This window comes from Thalia democratica, chromosome 1, assembly GCF_965202585.1.
Source record: "Thalia democratica chromosome 1, ktThaDemo2.hap1.1, whole genome shotgun sequence".
Classification (NCBI taxonomy): domain Eukaryota; kingdom Metazoa; phylum Chordata; class Thaliacea; order Salpida; family Salpidae; genus Thalia; species Thalia democratica.
In genome coordinates, this window is record NC_139165.1 from 23,265,757 (window position 1) to 23,283,811 (window position 18,055).

Genomic DNA, 18,055 nt, shown 5'->3' on the forward strand with positions numbered 1-18,055 from the left:
TATGAAATTTCAACAAAAACCTAAAAGTTTTTAAGTTTATACCAGGCTTCAAAATTGTTTTTATTTCAGTTATTGTTTTTATTTTTTTCTAACTTTTAAACTTACTTCTTTAATCAGGGATGTCCAATCTGGTCCGAATGGGGATTGTGGAGCAACTGCTCGGTGCCATGCAACGGAGGATACAGGACCAGGGAGAGAGTTTGCATCAGAGGAAACAGCGGTGACCTCGGATGCGGAGGTGCTTCCATCGAACAAGAATTCTGCAACAACTTCGTTAGTTTTGTTTATATAGAAAAATAACCAATTTTTTTAATTACTATAGTATTCGTGTTATTATTGCAAACAATAAACATTTTTGAATTAATCGATGTTTGACATAAACAACATCCTGCAACTACATAAATAAAATTAGATAGTTTCACTTGTACTTGCTACATAAAACCCTATTCTTCTAAATGAACATCAATACTTTTAACTGAAATATTTAATTAATAACAGAGATGCCCATACTACTCCGACTGGACTGCCTACTCGCCGTGCGACGTTTCGTGCGGAGGCGGAGTGGAAGTCAGGAGGAGGATCTGCATGAGCGACACCGAGGACGCGTGCGACTCCATCGACGGAGGCGAGTTCGACTTTGTCTCGTGCAACGACAAGGCTTGCCCCTTCTGGAGCGAATGGAGCGCATACGGAGAGTGCTCGCAGCCTTGCGACGGCGGCAGGAGGTACAGGACCAGGGACTGCGTCAACGGAGTGTCCGGAGACATCGGCTGCGACCAGGGATCGTTCATCGAATCCGATGGTTGCAACGAACAAGTTTGTTTTCACGCATTTGGAGAATTTTTTACTTAACAAAAACAAAAAATTAATTGAAACATCAAAAATTCATTTTAATAGTATAAATATAAAACCCTGTTGCTAAAATATACTTTAAGATAAAAATCACAATTGATAACAAATTATAAGAATTTTTATAAACACTTTTACAACAGCGATGCGCAATGTGGGACGGATGGACTGCATGGTCCGAATGTTCAAGAACTTGCGGCGAGGGAGTCCAGACCCACATGAGATCTTGCCTCTTTGGCGAGCAAGGCGACCAGGGTTGTCAGGGCGACGCCTTCGAGTCCAGGTCGTGCACCGTCAAGGTGTGCCCCTTCTGGATCCAGTGGAGCCAGTGGTCGGAATGCTCAGCCAGCTGTGACGGCGGCAGCAAGACCAGGTTCCGCCAGTGCAGGAACGGACCGGCCGGCGAGGGCAACTGCGACGGCAGCGACGTCGAGACCGTTGCCTGCAACACCCAGGACTGCGTCAGCTGGTCGCAGTGGACCGCCTACTCCGCTTGCTCCGTTTCGTGCGGTGTGGGCAGCAAGACGAGGCAGAGGTTCTGCGTGAACGGCGAGCAAGGAGACGCCGGGTGTTTGGGAGATGTGACCCACCAGATCGGTTGCTACGAGAGGGCGTGCCCCTACCTCACCCAGTGGTCGGCTTTCTCTGCTTGCTCTGTGTCGTGCGGAGGAGGTGTCATGTCAAGGAACAGGGAGTGCATGAACGTTGAGAACAACAACGATCCAATGTGCATGGACCTCAACGAAGTTGCTCCTTGCAACACACAGGTATGAATATCTAACATATACTTTATAACAAAACTTTAATTTTTTTTTGAGTTCTTCTGTTAGTCGATCTATTGTGATAATTGAAAAGTTGAAAATTTTTGTCAAAAATTACTTTATGATTAAACTTTACTTTAAAAAATAATTCAGCTAAAAGTTATTATTAGTACTTTACGTAATTAATTTCAAATAAGATAACACTGACATCTTATTTTCAATTCAGGCTTGCCCAGTTTGGTCAGTGTGGTCTGACATGTCTGCTTGCTCAGCATCTTGCGGCGACGGAATCAAGATGAGGTCGAGGTCTTGCATCGGTGGAGTCGCCGGTATGGCCGGATGCACCGGACCCGTCAACGAACAAGAAGCCTGCAACGAAAGAGTAAGTTACTTTTTATTGTTACAGTTTTTTTTAAATGTTTAACTGTAGAGTCTTGTATTACACACATGTTTAGTTCTATAAGCTTATTTGTAAAGTTTTATTTGTCCAGAAAAAAACTGTAAGCTTAAAAAGCTTTAGAACATAATAATCAAGAAACTTTAAAACTAATTAGCCGTAAAATGTACAAAAAAATATATAAATGACGTAACAAAGAAACTTGATGAAACAATTATAACAGACATGTCCATTCTGGGACAACTGGAGTGAATACAGCGCATGTTCTGTGACTTGCGGATACGGAATGAGAAGGAGGACCAGGGACTGCATTCTCGGAAACCCAGGTGAGGGACTCTGTCAAGGATACGCCACCGAAGAAGAATCTTGCACTCAAGATGTAAGTATTTCAACTACTACTTAAAAAAAATTAATCGAAGTAATTTAAAGAATAAAAAATAATATTGACTTCAAATTAACTTGTACATAAATTTATCTTCTTACTAACTACTTCATATCACAGTCTTGCGCATACTGGACGCAATGGAGCGATTTCGAGCCATGCTCGGTGTCATGCGGTGGAGGAGTCCAATCGAGAGGAAGGGATTGCAGGAACGCTATGGTGTCCGATGAAGAGTGCGGTGGAGGTGACAGAACCGAAACCAGATCTTGCAATGTCGAGGTAAGACTTTTTTAATTAAGTACATTTTTTTAGAAAATAACTTTACTTTTAAACTATTACATATAATAAACAACATTTTTTACTAATATCTGTTCAAAAACATTAACAAAAAAAATCTTTTTCCCGCCAAGGCTTTGTACTTATAAATGAATACTAATTACTAATATTTCCCCTTTCTTTTAGGACTGTCCATTCTGGTCACAGTACAGCGAAGGATCGGCCTGCACCGTTTCATGCGGAGGCGGAGTAACCACCAAATCCCGCCGCTGCATCAACGGTATCCAGGGCATGATCGGTTGCCAGGGACCCGAGCAGGTCAGCATGCCCTGCAACGAGGACCCTTGCCCGTACTTCGCGCCATGGCAACCGTGGGGAGCCTGCTCGCTGTCGTGCGGTGGAGGCACCAGGTCACGTGGCAGGAACTGCATCAACGGCATGGTCGGAATGCTCGGATGCATTGGAGAAGAGATGGAAATGGAAGCTTGCAACACTGAGGTATGGATTCAATTATATTTTAAACAGCTTTCAATTATAAGTATGTATAAGTGCTGAAAACTCAAAGTTCACTTTTTATGTAAATATGTTCGACGTTCTACCAGATCTAGACCTTAAACATAGATAATACATTAAAAATGAACAAACTTATTTGAAAAATAAAATAACGACTGACTTTAAAGCAGCTAAAAGGTATTAAAAAAGTTTTTAACAAATATTACCTTAAAGGCCTGCCCAATGTGGTCGATGTGGAGCGAATGGGACGAGTGCCCTGTCAGGTGCAATGGAGGCCAACAACGCAGAACGAGGTCCTGCATGAACGGTCACCCAGGAGAGCAGGGATGCGACGTGGGCAGCAGCACCGAAGTGAGGGCATGCGCCACCGAGGAGTGCGAGTACTGGGAGTTCTGGAGCACGTGGTCGGCGTGCAGCGAGACTTGCGGCAGGGGACAGAGGACCAGGTCGAGGTCTTGCGTCAACGGAATGCCCGGAGACATCAACTGCCAGGGAGGCACCTTGGACGTCGAACCGTGTCAAGAAGGAGTTAGTTTATTGTTATGTTCTGTTAAATGGTGTTTAAACATTTCTTTCAAGATTAAAGATGTCTTAAAGATTTTAAGAAATCAATCGATGTATTTTAAAATTTAAATTGAAGATTTTGAAAAACAGTTTTAAATGGCATGATCACAAAAATCAAGTTAAATAAGTTACGATCATCTCAAATATATATTGGAAACATATTTCTAAAGAAATAAATCAACTTTTAGGACTGCGCTTTCTGGCAAGACTGGACCGAGTGGGGCGACTGCTCCGCCACCTGCGGCATGGCGCGCCGCGTGCGCATCAGGTCGTGCTACAATGGCATGCCGGGCGACGAGGGATGCGAGGGACTGGACTACGGCATGGAGGTGTGCGACTTCAAGCCGTGCCCGGTGTGGTCGGCCTACGCCAACTGGACCGAGTGCTCGGTGTCGTGCGGACAGGGAACCCACATGAGGATGAGGGAGTGCCTGAACGGCGTGCCCGGTGACATCGGTTGCGAGGGAGTGGCTGAAGAACAAGCTCTTTGCAACAGCCAAGTGAGTATTTTGGCTTTTACAGTAAAAAATGACTTAATTTTTTTTTTTTTTTAATTTATTCTCAAAACATTTTCATGGATAGTTTTATTTAAATTTAAACTAAAAAAGATCTTTTTTAAAATATCTATAAACATTTAAAATGTTTATTTTTTCTTGTACGGTCTAAATACAAGTATCTAACTTTTTTCTTCATTACAGCCATGCCCACAATTTTCGAGCTGGTCACCTGAAGGAGAGTGCTCTGACACTTGCGGAGGAGGATTCGCTCTGAAGAAGCGTGTCTGCCTGAACGGAATCGTCGGAGAGGTCGGATGCCAAGGAGCGCTACAGGATCTCACCACTTGCAACACTCAAGTTTGTATTACATAATTTGTAGAAAAACTTTAAAAACATACTTATACTTAAAATCAATTATCAAATAAGTTTCTTAAACAAATTAAAGTGTTTATATGCGTCGAATCTTACAAAAAAGCATTTTGAAACTCAAGATATGTTTAACCATTTTCAATTACCTTTATCTGAAACGAGTTTGTCCTGAAAGCCACATGTTATTAATTATCCTAAATTTATACATTACTCTTTCATATTTTTAAATACTATTTCATAAACTCAGGACTGTCCAACCTTCACCAACTGGGGACAATGGTCCGAGTGCAGCGCCACTTGCGGAGATTCGCAGAGAGTGAGGAACAGGAGGTGCTTGAACGGAAACTCCGGAATGCTCGGATGCGTCGGAGAGACGCAAGAAATGGAAGCTTGCGCCTCAAGAGTGAGTTGCTTGTTTTTATTATTATTATTATTAAGTTTATTGTCCAACGAAGGACCTAGGCATTAAAACCTAAGCCACTTAAACTGAAAGACACTAACATAAAAAGAAAAAACAAATTCCGATTCCGTTTAATTACAATAAAGTTGGTTAAAATTGTACCAAAAAGCTACTTGTGTTTTTTTGTAATGACTTTATGTTAAACTGAAGTTGGAATTTTTGAATAGAGTTTGTTATATAGTTATTATAACTTTAACTAAAAGTTAGTTAAAGTAAACCATTAAAAACATTTTTGTGTTTTGAACTTTAAGTTTTTATTAAGAAACTTAAATCATTTCAGCTAATGACTAAACATGATACCAATGAACAGTACTTTTATAAATAAATTATCACAGGAATGTCCAGTCTACTCAACATGGACGGCATGGGGCAGCTGCAGTGCAACTTGCGGAGAAGGAGTCATGATCAGGTCCAGGAGGTGCACAGACTTCAACGGTTGCGAGTCACTCGGATCCGCCACTGAAGAAAAACCATGCGCTGTCGGAGTTAGTTTGACTTGATAAATATTAGCTAATAAAAACAGCTTTAATTATATAGTTAAAGATTAAAACGCTACAGTCTAAAACGATCGCATATTTGCACAATAATTTGAAAAATAACTTACATTTTTTTTAAATACTTAAATAATTGAACAAGATAGTTCAAATGTTACGTCATAACTGTTTAATTAAAATAAAGCTCAAAATAAAATGCGTTGGCTTTCCTAAAACTAGCAAACTAAAATTCAAGCAAATCTTAATAACTAAACCTCAAATTTACCAAAACAGAACTGCCCGTACTTCTCGCAATGGGCCGACTGGTCGTCTTGCACGGTCACTTGCGGCGGGGGAACCCAGAACAGGAACCGCAGGTGCGTCAACGGCAACGTCAACGAGATCGGGTGCTTGGGAGAAACGTTCGAGACGAGGTCGTGCGGCAGGGAGACGTGCCCGCTGTGGTCGCAGTGGAGCGAGTGGGGAGCGTGCTCTGTGACGTGCAACGGCGGAGTGAGGTCTCACTCGAGGACGTGCGTCAACGGCATCGCCGGACAGAGGGGATGCGTCGGACCGGAGACAGAAGAAGAACTCTGTAACTACAACGTTAGCTTGTTTTAATAATTGATAAATGTCCTAAGCAACATACTAGTACTTTTTTTATTAACTCCTTATAGAATACAGTATTAATTAATAATTTTAAAGTAAGCTTATTTTTATAAAATTTTTTTAACATTTAAAGCAACACATCAGTATTTTTTCACAACTTCTTTTAATACACAGACTTAAACAAGTAAATTAAATAACTATTTTAAGCAAGGTTGTTTGAAAATACAAATTTTGTACATATTTTATAAAACTCTAAATTATCAAAATTCCAGGCTTGTCCTTACTGGACCGAATGGACCAAGTCTGCATGCTCAGTGACTTGCGGAACCGGATTCGAAATTCACCAGCGTCAATGCTTGAACGGCGAGCCGGGACAAGTTGGATGCGAAGGAGAAAATATCAAACAAGCCACTTGCGCTACCAACGTCAGTTGAAACTTTTATTGTTTTTTTATATAGTTATAGCTTATGAAAATAAACTTAATCTTCAAATACATGCAAAAATAAAGTAAGTTAAAATAAAGCACTAAATTTTATTTAAAACATAGACTTTTTTTTAAGTTTCGTGTATTCTAGTTTGAAAAAGTAACTAAGTCATTTATAGAAGACAAAGTATAAATGATTTATTTTTATATCCAGCCATGCCCTATAAGCGCACCAACTCCGTGGTCCGACTGCAGCAAGTCGTGCGGAGGCGGAGTGCAGTACAGGACTTTCGACTGCACGGCCGGAGGAATGCCAGCTCCGTTCTACCAGTGCGAGGGATCGGTACAGAGAGAAGAGAGGGCCTGCAACACTGAACTGTGCGAGTCGTGGGCTTTCTGGTCGCCGTGGACTCCGTGCTCGTCATCGTGCGGACGTGGTTCGAGGACCAGGACGAGGACTTGCGACAACGGAGAGGCCGGAGATGCCGGATGCCAGGGCGAGAGCTTCGAGTTCGACATGTGCATCCACGGAGTTAGTTTTTTGTGTGAATATTAAAAAGCAGCAATTTTTTATGATCTTAAAATAACACCATACGTACAATTTTATAAACATCTTTTTGAAAACACAGCAATTTTTATGGCCTCAAAAATCTTTTTTTTGGTACTTATGATCGTTTTCAACTGACATAGGCTAGCAAGTTACAAGATTTTAAACTCACAACAATTTTCAGGACTGTCCATTCTGGGGAGAATGGAACGAGTGGGGACCGTGCGACAAGACTTGCGGCGCAGGAACCCGCGTGCACACCAGGTCGTGCGTGAACGGCGAACAAGGAGAAGAAGGTTGCAAGGGAGCGACGGCAGAACGCGCCGCGTGCAACACCCAAGCGTGCCCGTCATGGACAATGTGGTCCGCGTACGGAGCTTGCTCTGTGTCATGCGGTGGCGGAACCCAGATGAGGGGAAGGCAGTGCAACAACGGAGTGGCCGGACAGCCCGGATGCGACGGCATGGCGTCTCAAGAGAGGTACTGCAACGGACAGGTGTGCCCGCACTGGTCGGCGTGGGCCGAGTACGGAGCGTGCAGCAAGTCGTGCGACGGCGGCGTTGCCACCAGGAGCAGGGTTTGCTTGAACGGAGACGCCGGAATGGCCGGTTGCGACGGTGACGTTATGCAACTCGAACCATGCAACTCTGCTGTGAGTTTACGATCAACATAGCTTCAACAAATAGTTTTGTTGGCGAAAAAAACTTAACCTTTTGATAAATAAAACTACTTTATTAAAAAGATTGTTTTTATGAAAATGTATTAAACTATAAGTTCTATTTAACTCTAAAATATAGTCAACAAGCTATAAGTATGCATGAAATTTATACAAAACTAATTAACAGGCTTGCGCTTCTTGGTCGATGTGGGGAGAATTCTCCGAATGTTCGAGATCTTGCAACGGTGGAGTCCGTCGCAGCTTGAGAGAATGTCTCGGCGCAATCGGAAGCTGCCCAGGTAGCAACGAAAAAACCGAAAACTGCAACCAACAGGTAGAAAACAAAAAAAAATCATTACTGCTTTACTATTTAATGCAACTAAAAGCTAAAGCAAAACAATTCAATAGTTTACTTTGATTAAACTTATGATAAATAGCAAATGATTTTGATAACAAAATTATTCTTTATTTAATACTAACCGTACAACAACAAAAAAATCAACTTGAACAAACCAACGTAGGCATGCGCATCCTACTCCGAATGGTCCATGTGGTCATCGTGCAGCGTCAGTTGCGGCATGGGAGTGAGGACGCACATGCGCGCTTGCGACGGAGGCATCGCCGGATCGGACTGCCAGGGACCCCAGATGGAAGAGGAGTCGTGCATCGTTCAGCTGTGCGCTTCGTGGTCGATGTGGGGATCGTGGGGCGGATGCAGCGCCACTTGCGGCGCGGGCGTCAGGAGCCACTCCAGGGACTGCCTCAACGGCGACATTGGTGACGACGGTTGCCAGGGCAACGCGGTCGAGATCGCTCCATGCGTGCTTACAGTGAGTCAACAAACTTTTTTAAATCTTAAGCACATTGATTTTAATTAAACACTTTATACAACTTATAACTTTAAGACTCAAAGTATTAATTTTTTGTGTAGAAATGGGTAAGAGTCAAAACAATAAACAGTTTTAACTTATAAAAAAAAGAACTAATCTTAATAATAAATCCTAATAACCCTTTTCTTTTAGCCCGACTGTCCAGTTAAATACTCATGGGCCCAATGGAGCTCGTGCTCGAAATCATGCGACGTTGGAAAGAGAACCAGAGAGAGGATCTGCACCGATGAACAGACCAGAGACGAGTGCGAAGGACTTCCAGCTCAGGAAGAAGCCTGCAATGAACATGTAAGTTGTTGAGAAAGTAAAAATAAGTCTTCAAAATTTCAAAACCAAAGTAATGTTTTTTCATAGTATTTTTTTATTCTATTTATACCAGGCCAAACTTGTATACAGTTCATTAATATGCGATGTTAGCCATCAATTTTTTAAGCTTTTTAACAAGTTGTTATAAACTCTAAACATAAATATTTTTAGAAATTTAAACCCCCGTATTTAAACAGGCTTGCCCAAGATGGTCGATGTGGACTATGTGGACCGAGTGCTCGGCCTCTTGCGCCGGCGGAAACCGCAACAGGCAGAGGGAGTGCCTCAACGGCAACCCTGGCGACAGCGGCTGCCTCGGAAACACCATCGAGATGGACGTGTGCAACCAGCAGGCGTGCGCAGCTTGGACAATGTGGACCGTGTGGATGCCTTGTTCTGTCACTTGCGGTAACGGTTACGAGTTGTACAGGAGGGACTGCAATGAAGGAGTCGAAGGCGATATCGGTTGCGAGGGCAGCAGAGTAGAGTACAGAGAATGTGGAAACACTGTTAGTTTATATTCAATTAAACTTATTCACTACATTTTTCAACATTTTTTTGTGGAAGTTAAACATGTTTAGTTAAAACTTTTCAAACTTTTTAGCTGAAGCTTCAATTTTGTGAGCAATTTCGTTTTTTCAAACAAAACTCATAAAATGTGTTCAAGGGTAAATAAACTTAAAGCAAGCATAACACAACGATTATAACTAAAACTTATATTTAGCAAACACATAGTAACCACGTTAACTCATACCAGATGTCACTGTGCCCAATGTGGAGCCAATGGAACAGATGGACGGTTTGCACCGCTTCATGCGGAGGCGGACTTAGAACCAGAGACAGGACTTGTTTGAACGGTGAAGCCGGCGACCAGGGATGCGAAGGAGACTTGAACATGGTCGAAACTTGCAATGTCAAGGTTTATTGTTAAAACTTAATTGAGAAAATTTCACTAGATATATATTTTAATCAAGTACTTAAATTATGCAAAACAGCAACCATTAATTACAAACTATTATGTATAACGTATGTTTTAAATTTGTGAAAACATTAATACTAATAAGACATAAAATTAAGTTTCAAATGTGTTATAAAAATTACTTACAAATTTTAATCAAAGTACCCTAGACAAATTATTTTAAAACATTTTTGTTATAATCATTGACATAACCAAACAGAGTTGCCCAATGCTCTCAGCATGGGGAGAATGGGGATCTTGCAGCGTGTCGTGCGGAGGCGGATCCAGGATGCACTACAGAACCTGCTCTGAGGAGGGTGGTTGCGGAAACGTGGCCTTGTCCGAATCTCAATCCTGCAACTCCCAGGACTGCCCGCTGTGGTCGGTGTGGGGAGAATGGAGCGAGTGCAGCACCACTTGCGGACCGGGCGTGAGGTCTCACACCAGGGTTTGCATCAACGGAGATCCAGGAATGGCCGGATGCGTCGGAGCCTCGTTCGAAGAAGGAGAATGCTCTGGAAGCGTGAGTAGTTTGTCTAAAAAAAATTAAATATATTTTTAAGAAAAAGTTCAAGTAAAAGTATTACGATGCTAAAATAAAGTTTAATATATTGTATAGAATCATGATTAAGTCTTAATTCACTAAACAGGTTTGTGCTTACTGGAGCGCATACGGACCATCAGGACAATGTTCAGTTACCTGCGGAGGAGGTATGTCGACCGCGTACAGAACTTGCATCAACGGTGAAGAAGGAGACGCCGGTTGCGAAGGATCAGTAATGAGAGTCACCACTTGTAACTCTCAGGTAAGATATATTTCATTGATTTAAAAGTTCGACTCTCAAATGTATAAATTTCCTCCTGTTCGGTATATATCGAGTCTTTTTTTTAATAAAATAAAATAAAGTTTTTAAATAACTAATTTTCTTGATTGATTTCAAACTTTAGCAGTTTAAATACCTCAGTACTAGTCATTTTTATTACTTACTACTACTTTTGTAACAGCAATGTCCATTCTGGGGCGATTGGGAGAACTGGAGCGAGTGCTCGCACGAGTGCGGCGGAGGACTGCGCACAAGGAGCAGGAGGTGCAGATTCGGAGTGTTCGGACAACCCGGATGCACCGGAGACTACTCCGAGAGCGAAGAGTGCAACCAGGCGGCGTGCGTCGGCTGGTCCAAGTGGGGATCGTTCGGAGCGTGCTCGGTCACTTGCGGCGCCGGAGAGCAGTCAAGGACGAGATTCTGCCCGACCAACGACTGCCCGGGATCGGGAGTCAACAGCAGGGCTTGCAACATCCAGGAGTGCCCGTACTGGAGCAACTGGAGCAGTTTCGGTCCGTGCAGCGCCTCGTGCGGCGACGGCAGCAGATCGAGGAACAGGGTGTGCATTGGAGGGGAGCCGGGCGACGTCGGTTGCCAGGGACCCACTGAGTTCGCTGAAGCTTGCAACTCACTGGTTGGTTGAAATTTTTTTAAACTTTTTTCTCAGATAATTATAATTAGAACTACTTTTTAATAAATCTTAAAAACTTTTAAATTATCTTTTTCATTATTTTTTTTTACTATTTAGTTAACGCAATAGCATGCTGGTCAAAACTACTAAACTGTTTGTTACAGATGTTTATATTAGTTCGTACTAAAATTAAAACTATTTTCACAGAGCTGCCCAGCATGGGGACTGTGGAGCGAATGGGGATCTTGCACTGCCACTTGCGGTGCCGGATTGGAGCAGAGATCGAGATCTTGCGTCGGAGGACTTCCGGGTGACGCGGGATGCAGCGGAAGCAGAACCGAAGAAAGAGTCTGCAACACTGCTGTATGTATTTTATATTCTGTTCAAATTGTTTTGTATAGTGAAACAGATAGATGTATTTAATATCTATCTAAGTAGTTTTCAAACTTGTATTTAGTCAAGTATAATCAAAAATAAATATTTAAACCTGATATACAAACAATACATAAAAAAAGGTAGAAACAATTGACTTTGTATAAAACTTACCTACTTTATCTAAAATCATTGAGTAATGTCAAGACCAAAATATTTTCTGTTTTCTTTTTAAAAACCAGCTTTAAGGTTTTGTTGCAAAGCTAAACATAAAAAAAAGCTTGAAAGCCCAAAAACTCGTAATATAATAAAAGCTGTCAAGAAATACTCAAAATAAAACTTTACACAGATTTGCGCTTCATGGAGCGACTGGACTGGATTCTCGGCTTGCAGCGAGTCATGCGGAGTCGGAATGCACACCAGAACGAGAGCTTGCAACGGAGGAAGGCCAGGCGAGCCAGGATGCGAGGGTGAAGCCATCGCCACCGAAACTTGCAATGAAGGAGTCAGTGATATTATTTGTTTTATTTGTTTGTTAATGATTTTGTTACATGACTTATAAACTGCTGTTAACACGACTTGGTTTTCTTAGTTTTAAAAACTACTAATACTAAAGTATAGATATTAGTTATCTCTTAATGCACATTTCGTCATTAGTTAAGCTATAAAACTAATTATTTACCTTCTATTTGTAAAACACAAACTGTTTACAGGCATGCCCAATGTGGGGATTGTGGTCTGACTGGTCGTCTTGCGACAGAACTTGCGGAAACGGAATGAGAAGCCACGAGAGAAGGTGCTTGAACGGACAACCCGGAGATCTCGGTTGTTTGGGAGCTTCTGTTGAATTCGCCGACTGTGCTGAACAGGTTGGTATTAACAATATTAGATTATCAATGGAAAACTTTTGATTAGGTGTTTTTAGTTTCACTTTCTCAAATCGTAGAAACTAGACTTTTATAGTAATGATTACAATTAGAAACTGATAAGGTTAGCTTTTTTTTGCTTTTTAAGTGTAAACTATACAAAAACTATAATCAGATGAAAAAATAAAAATTAGAAATAAAAAAGCAAATAAAGTGTCAAGATTTTAACAAAAAACAAACTTACAGGCACCATGCCCGTTCTGGGACAACTGGGACGACTGGAGCCAATGCTCGAGAACTTGCGGAGGCGGCAACATGCAGCGCATGCGCCAGTGCGTCAACGGAGCGCAGGGCGACGAGGGGTGCATGGGCGACCAGATGGAGAACAAGGCTTGCAACACGCAGCAGTGCCCCTTCTTCTCGTCGTGGTCCGCGTGGTCGCAGTGCTCGGTGACGTGCGGCGGCGGCCAGCAGTCGCACTCGAGGCAGTGCGTGAACGGACAGGCGGGCGACATCGGGTGCGAGGGACCGGTGAGCGAGGACAGGGCTTGCAACGTGCAGCAGTGCCCGGCGTGGGGCAACTGGTTCGACTGGCAGCCGTGCAGCGCCTCGTGCGGAGCCGGAGCGCAGAGGAGGATGAGGGCCTGCAACAACGGAAACGCCGGTGACGCGGGATGCCTTGGAGACGATTCGGAGATCAGGATCTGCAACACTCAGGTATGAAAGTGTTTGTAGCAAAACAACTTCGAAAGTTAATAAAACACAAATAAAACTTTCCATTTTATATACTGTTTTTTTTATTTAGTTGGTAACTAATTTAGAGATTTTTATAACTTAATCTAAATTGGTCAGACACATTCAACTTTCTGTATTTCTTCCTAAATAAGACTGTTCAGGCATTACATGATAATTTGTATTTAACGTTATAATTTCTCCTCACAGTTGTGCCCAGGATTCTCGATGTGGAGCGAGTGGTCTGCTTGCAGCGTGACTTGCGGCGAAGGAGAAGAGAGCAGGTCGAGGACTTGCTTGAACGGAAACGCCGGCAGCTTCGGATGCGAGGGACCGTTGAACGAAAAGAGAGTCTGCCGCAACCAGGTAAGGGCTAGTTGAAATTTTAATACTTACTTCGAAATAATTGTTAACTAGTAAGTTGTTTTTATAAGTAGTGATTTTAAATTTAAGATTGCAAAATAATAAGGATTATTCAATTGTAAATTAACATAATTTTTTGCAATAATCAAAATAAAAATCAAAGTAATTAAAAAGTTTATTAGAAAATTTTTGTATTGAAATGTATCTTTTCAAGCGCTCATTGTTGATACTTATCTAAATAGTTAAAAAACAAAATTTCTACCAATTATATATCAAATATTTTTATACAGAACTGCGTGTTCTGGAGCCAATGGACTGACTTCGGACCTTGCTCGAGATCTTGCGGTACCGGAGGAGTCCGCCAGAGGACCAGGACTTGCAACGGAGGCAACCCGGGAGATTCCGGTTGTCAGGGCAGCGCGTCTGAGATCGTTGCTTGCGAGAACGCACCTTGCCCATGTGAGTTAATTGAAAATAGTTAATGTCATGTTAATTTTTTTTAATCATTGTGAAAAAATCATTGCAAATGTATTTTAGAAATACTTTAACTAAACTTGATAAAACTTTATTCATTACTATATTTTTTGAACAAGTAATAAATGCATTTTTAAAAATATGACACCTCTTGGTCCAAACCACTTTGAGTCAACAAAACAAATATATAAACAGCTTGCGAGCCTGACCACGAGAGACTTGGAATGCTGTACGGAATCGTGCAGTGCACCAACTTCAACAACTACCAGTCGTCGTGCGTGTTCCAGTGCAACAACGGCTACTTCATCACCGGCTACTCAACATTGACTTGTGAGTCCAACGGAGACGGAACTTACTCGTGGAACCACGAAGCACCTGTGTGTGTCGGTGAGTAGATTTATATATTTATATATTTATTTATTTAAAACACTTTTACAATCGAACTTTGTTGTTGTTTGTTTCACTCGTGGAACCACGAACTCACGAGTCGGTGAGTGCGAAGAAAATTGTTTGCGGCATTTAAACCAAGCTATATTATAACCAAGCTTTTTACAATCTTAAAAGCACAAGCTGCATTTTTTGTTCAAAAAGTTATACGTTTCAAAAGCGATCCAAGTTTAAATGACTATATTTTAAGAAAACTTTCAAGTCTGTCCAAATTAATAGTTTTCGGAAATTATATATATGAATTACTTTACGAACACATTATCTGAGCAAACTATGTCCAAACAGAAAAATGCACATCGAACAAGCTGGACATCGCGCTGGTGATCGACAGCTCGTCGTCGGTGAAAGCCAACAATTTCGAGCTCGTCAGAGGCTTCCTTCAGGTCGTCGTCAACAAATTCGAAGTCGGACCTGATGACGTCAGAGTAAGTAAAAATTTTGATTGTTTGTATATTAAAATTTTACGTTTTCTTATTACATTTTGCTGATTTTTGTAACAGGTTTTTTAAGTCAATCAAAAAATAAACATTTTTTTTTCATTTCAAAATATATTATTCAAAAAAAATCGAATAGTTTGGGAGAAAAATCCAACGAAATAAAATTAAAAACATTTTTAAACTTGATATTAAAACAAACTTTCTCCGAACAGTTCAGCGCGATCAGGTACAACAGGGACGTCGAGGAGCTGTGGAACTTCGGATCGTACAACACCATCCAGGAGTACGAGGGCGCCATCATGCGGATACCTTACGACGGAAGCGGCACGAGGACCGGACAGGCGCTCGACTACGTCAACAGCAAGAACTTCATGGACATGATGGGCAACACCAGGAGGGAATCGGTGAAACTGGTCATGTTGCTCACCGACGGTAACTCTCAGGTATGTTTACTTAATTGAATTTGTTCTTGGTCTTTCAATTCTAGTTTGTTGCTTTTGGACCTTGGATTATTAAATGGTTTATTCAAACCACTTTATTTTTGTTAATTTTTTGAAATATTTAAGATTAAGTTGTCTACTCTTCTAATAATATTATCGTGTATTTTTCTTTAATAGATAACTTATTCTAAATATTCATAGACAAAAATAATTACAACTTATAACATGACCAAAACTAATGTAATATAAAACTAATAAAGATTTTTACTTCGAATAAAACACTTTTTATCATGTAAACTAACAAACAACATCTTTTTCACAGGACAACAGCGTTGAAGCAGCCGAGAGGTTGAAGGCGAAGAACATCTACCTGACCGTGGTCGGCATCGGCGAGAGACTGGACAGGGGAATCCTCGGAGAGATGGCCTCAGCGCCCAAGGAGGACTTCACCCTGTTCATCGACAACTTCGCCCTGCTCAACGCCAAGACGGACGCTCTCGTCGAAATATTGAAACAGTGTAACGTTAGTATTGATTTGTTAAAGTTACGAACTTTTTACGTCTGAGCTGTTTTTAATTACATTAGCATATTGTTTAATTGGTGCTCTAAGGCTGTTTTAACCTTTTTTTTTTAGTTTAAATTATTATTTTTCTAAATTTACAAACTTTTAGTTAAATTTTAAAAAATGCCTTTTACTAAACAACAAACAATCAACAGAGCGTGAAATGTTTCCCGAACCAGTCTGTATTAGACCTTGTCCTGATGGTGGACACCTCTTCATCGGTTGGCCAGGCAAACTTCGTCCTCATCAAGGACTTCCTGGCCAACATTTTCGGCAACTTCCCCATCGGAAGCACGGAGACCAGGGTGGGCATGGTGACGTACAACAATGACGTCAACATCAAGTTCTACCTGAACACCTACACTGAGAAGCAAGACGTATTGAGAGGTTTGTTATTTTAAAGAGCAAAATTTGCTAATACCTTTTCAGTCTATAATCTTTTATATAATTTATAAAAATCCAATTAAGTTTTTAAAATCTAAATTAAGCAATGGTAAAATTTTAAGGCATATTTTGCTGCATTAAAAAATGATCACCTAAACTAGAAATAGAAACTAATCTTTTTATCTAAAAGCACAATTAGTAAACTTAACAAATTACAAATTTCAGCAATCACTGAGTTCGAGTACGAAGGAGTCGGAACTCAGACGGGCAAAGCTCTGATCCAGACGACTGCCAACATGTTCAGATCTGAAACTGGACACAGAGACGGAGTCCCATCAGTCACTATTCTCATCACTGACGGTTTGTTTTACTTGTGATTTTTTCAAGTTAGAAGTTATTAAACATACAATGATTTTTTAAATAAACATAATATTATTATCCTAAAATCAAGTATATATATAACTTCGCAGACATTTTATACATTTAAACAACCATTTTACCCCACAGGAATTTCGCAAGATCCAGTCAACGAGGCCGCCAAGTACCTGCAGGCCGAGTCGAGGGTGATCGCGGTCGGCATCGGAGCGACGGCGGACGTGGACGAGCTGCAGCTGATAGCGTCGGGCGAGGGAATGGACAACGTGTTCACGGTGAACGGGTACGAGACCCTCACCCAGATACAAGATCAGCTGGCGGTGTCAATAGCGAGCAGCTGCAACGACAAAAACTAACCGCTACGCGGCGCTGCTCGGATGAAACTGTTTTTATATGCACGCCTGTTTGCCTTATAGTTGTTGTGAATTAACATTTAATATTTTTTATTAGTTAAATTTCTATTATTAAAGTATGTGACTAAGTAATAACATGAACTTTTTATTGAATTTCTTAACGTTAGTTGATATATTGCACTTTTTGCCATTTTCGTTTTACTTTTCTTTTTCATTGAAATAAATTTTAAAAAAATACTTGAGTGTTTTTCATAGTGTTGTTAATGTATGATAAATGAAGCATTAACTAATTAATAAGTCTAAAAAATAATTTTAAATGTTAAAGGCTCTATTTCCTAAACACAACAAATAAAGCAATCTAACAAAGTTATACCTTAGGGTCGTAAAATTAGTACACAAAGGTATAAATTTGTATACGGTTGAAATTAAAAATGATTGTATATTGAAATGTCTACAACTTTTTAGTTAGTTGAATCAACCAAGTTTTTTTTTGATATACGTTGAGTTACAACTGTTTGAGAAAAAACTTATCAATTAAACTTATCTAAACCAGTATCAAAGCTTACCTAAAGGATAAAAAAGAGAGAAAAAGCTTTATAAAAGTTTTTATAGGATATCAGTAAACATATATACCTCGTATAACTAAGTAAACTAATAATTGAATGTATAACTTCAACTTTTATTCCTAGGTAAGCAAAACCAAAAACAATAATAGAACAATTTCCAACATCAAGCTTATTTAATTTTGTGTAAAAGTTGTTCTTATAATAATTTAGATGCAAGAATAGTACTTTATGTGAAATTTCGATTTTACAGATCATAATCAAATCATATGCAATACTAAAATAGAGATAACCATTGC

The 18,055-nt window shown here is 40.6% G+C and overlaps 1 protein-coding gene across 1 annotated transcript in view; it reads left to right on the forward strand.

Annotated features, from left to right (window-relative positions):
• The window catches only part of LOC145829224 (uncharacterized), a 64,401-nt gene extending 46,971 nt beyond the window's left edge, over nt 1-17,430 (forward strand). The window contains exons 84-120 of the mRNA XM_082937001.1: nt 118-273; nt 499-816; nt 993-1,616; nt 1,837-1,992; nt 2,231-2,386; nt 2,510-2,668; nt 2,852-3,163; nt 3,392-3,706; nt 3,931-4,242; nt 4,441-4,596; nt 4,856-5,011; nt 5,404-5,553; nt 5,836-6,147; nt 6,423-6,575; nt 6,789-7,106; nt 7,306-7,773; nt 7,967-8,113; nt 8,301-8,609; nt 8,802-8,957; nt 9,173-9,484; nt 9,733-9,894; nt 10,154-10,456; nt 10,584-10,739; nt 10,939-11,391; nt 11,596-11,751; nt 12,110-12,265; nt 12,474-12,629; nt 12,873-13,343; nt 13,569-13,724; nt 14,012-14,180; nt 14,391-14,582; nt 14,928-15,067; nt 15,292-15,522; nt 15,842-16,042; nt 16,237-16,468; nt 16,691-16,825; nt 16,973-17,430. Of these exons, the coding sequence (XP_082793127.1) occupies nt 118-273; nt 499-816; nt 993-1,616; nt 1,837-1,992; nt 2,231-2,386; nt 2,510-2,668; nt 2,852-3,163; nt 3,392-3,706; nt 3,931-4,242; nt 4,441-4,596; nt 4,856-5,011; nt 5,404-5,553; nt 5,836-6,147; nt 6,423-6,575; nt 6,789-7,106; nt 7,306-7,773; nt 7,967-8,113; nt 8,301-8,609; nt 8,802-8,957; nt 9,173-9,484; nt 9,733-9,894; nt 10,154-10,456; nt 10,584-10,739; nt 10,939-11,391; nt 11,596-11,751; nt 12,110-12,265; nt 12,474-12,629; nt 12,873-13,343; nt 13,569-13,724; nt 14,012-14,180; nt 14,391-14,582; nt 14,928-15,067; nt 15,292-15,522; nt 15,842-16,042; nt 16,237-16,468; nt 16,691-16,825; nt 16,973-17,196 (8,838 nt within the window). The 3' untranslated portion in view covers nt 17,197-17,430. The remainder of the gene's footprint in view (nt 1-117; nt 274-498; nt 817-992; nt 1,617-1,836; nt 1,993-2,230; nt 2,387-2,509; nt 2,669-2,851; nt 3,164-3,391; nt 3,707-3,930; nt 4,243-4,440; nt 4,597-4,855; nt 5,012-5,403; nt 5,554-5,835; nt 6,148-6,422; nt 6,576-6,788; nt 7,107-7,305; nt 7,774-7,966; nt 8,114-8,300; nt 8,610-8,801; nt 8,958-9,172; nt 9,485-9,732; nt 9,895-10,153; nt 10,457-10,583; nt 10,740-10,938; nt 11,392-11,595; nt 11,752-12,109; nt 12,266-12,473; nt 12,630-12,872; nt 13,344-13,568; nt 13,725-14,011; nt 14,181-14,390; nt 14,583-14,927; nt 15,068-15,291; nt 15,523-15,841; nt 16,043-16,236; nt 16,469-16,690; nt 16,826-16,972) is intronic.
• Nucleotides 17,431-18,055: the final 625 nt, after the last annotated feature.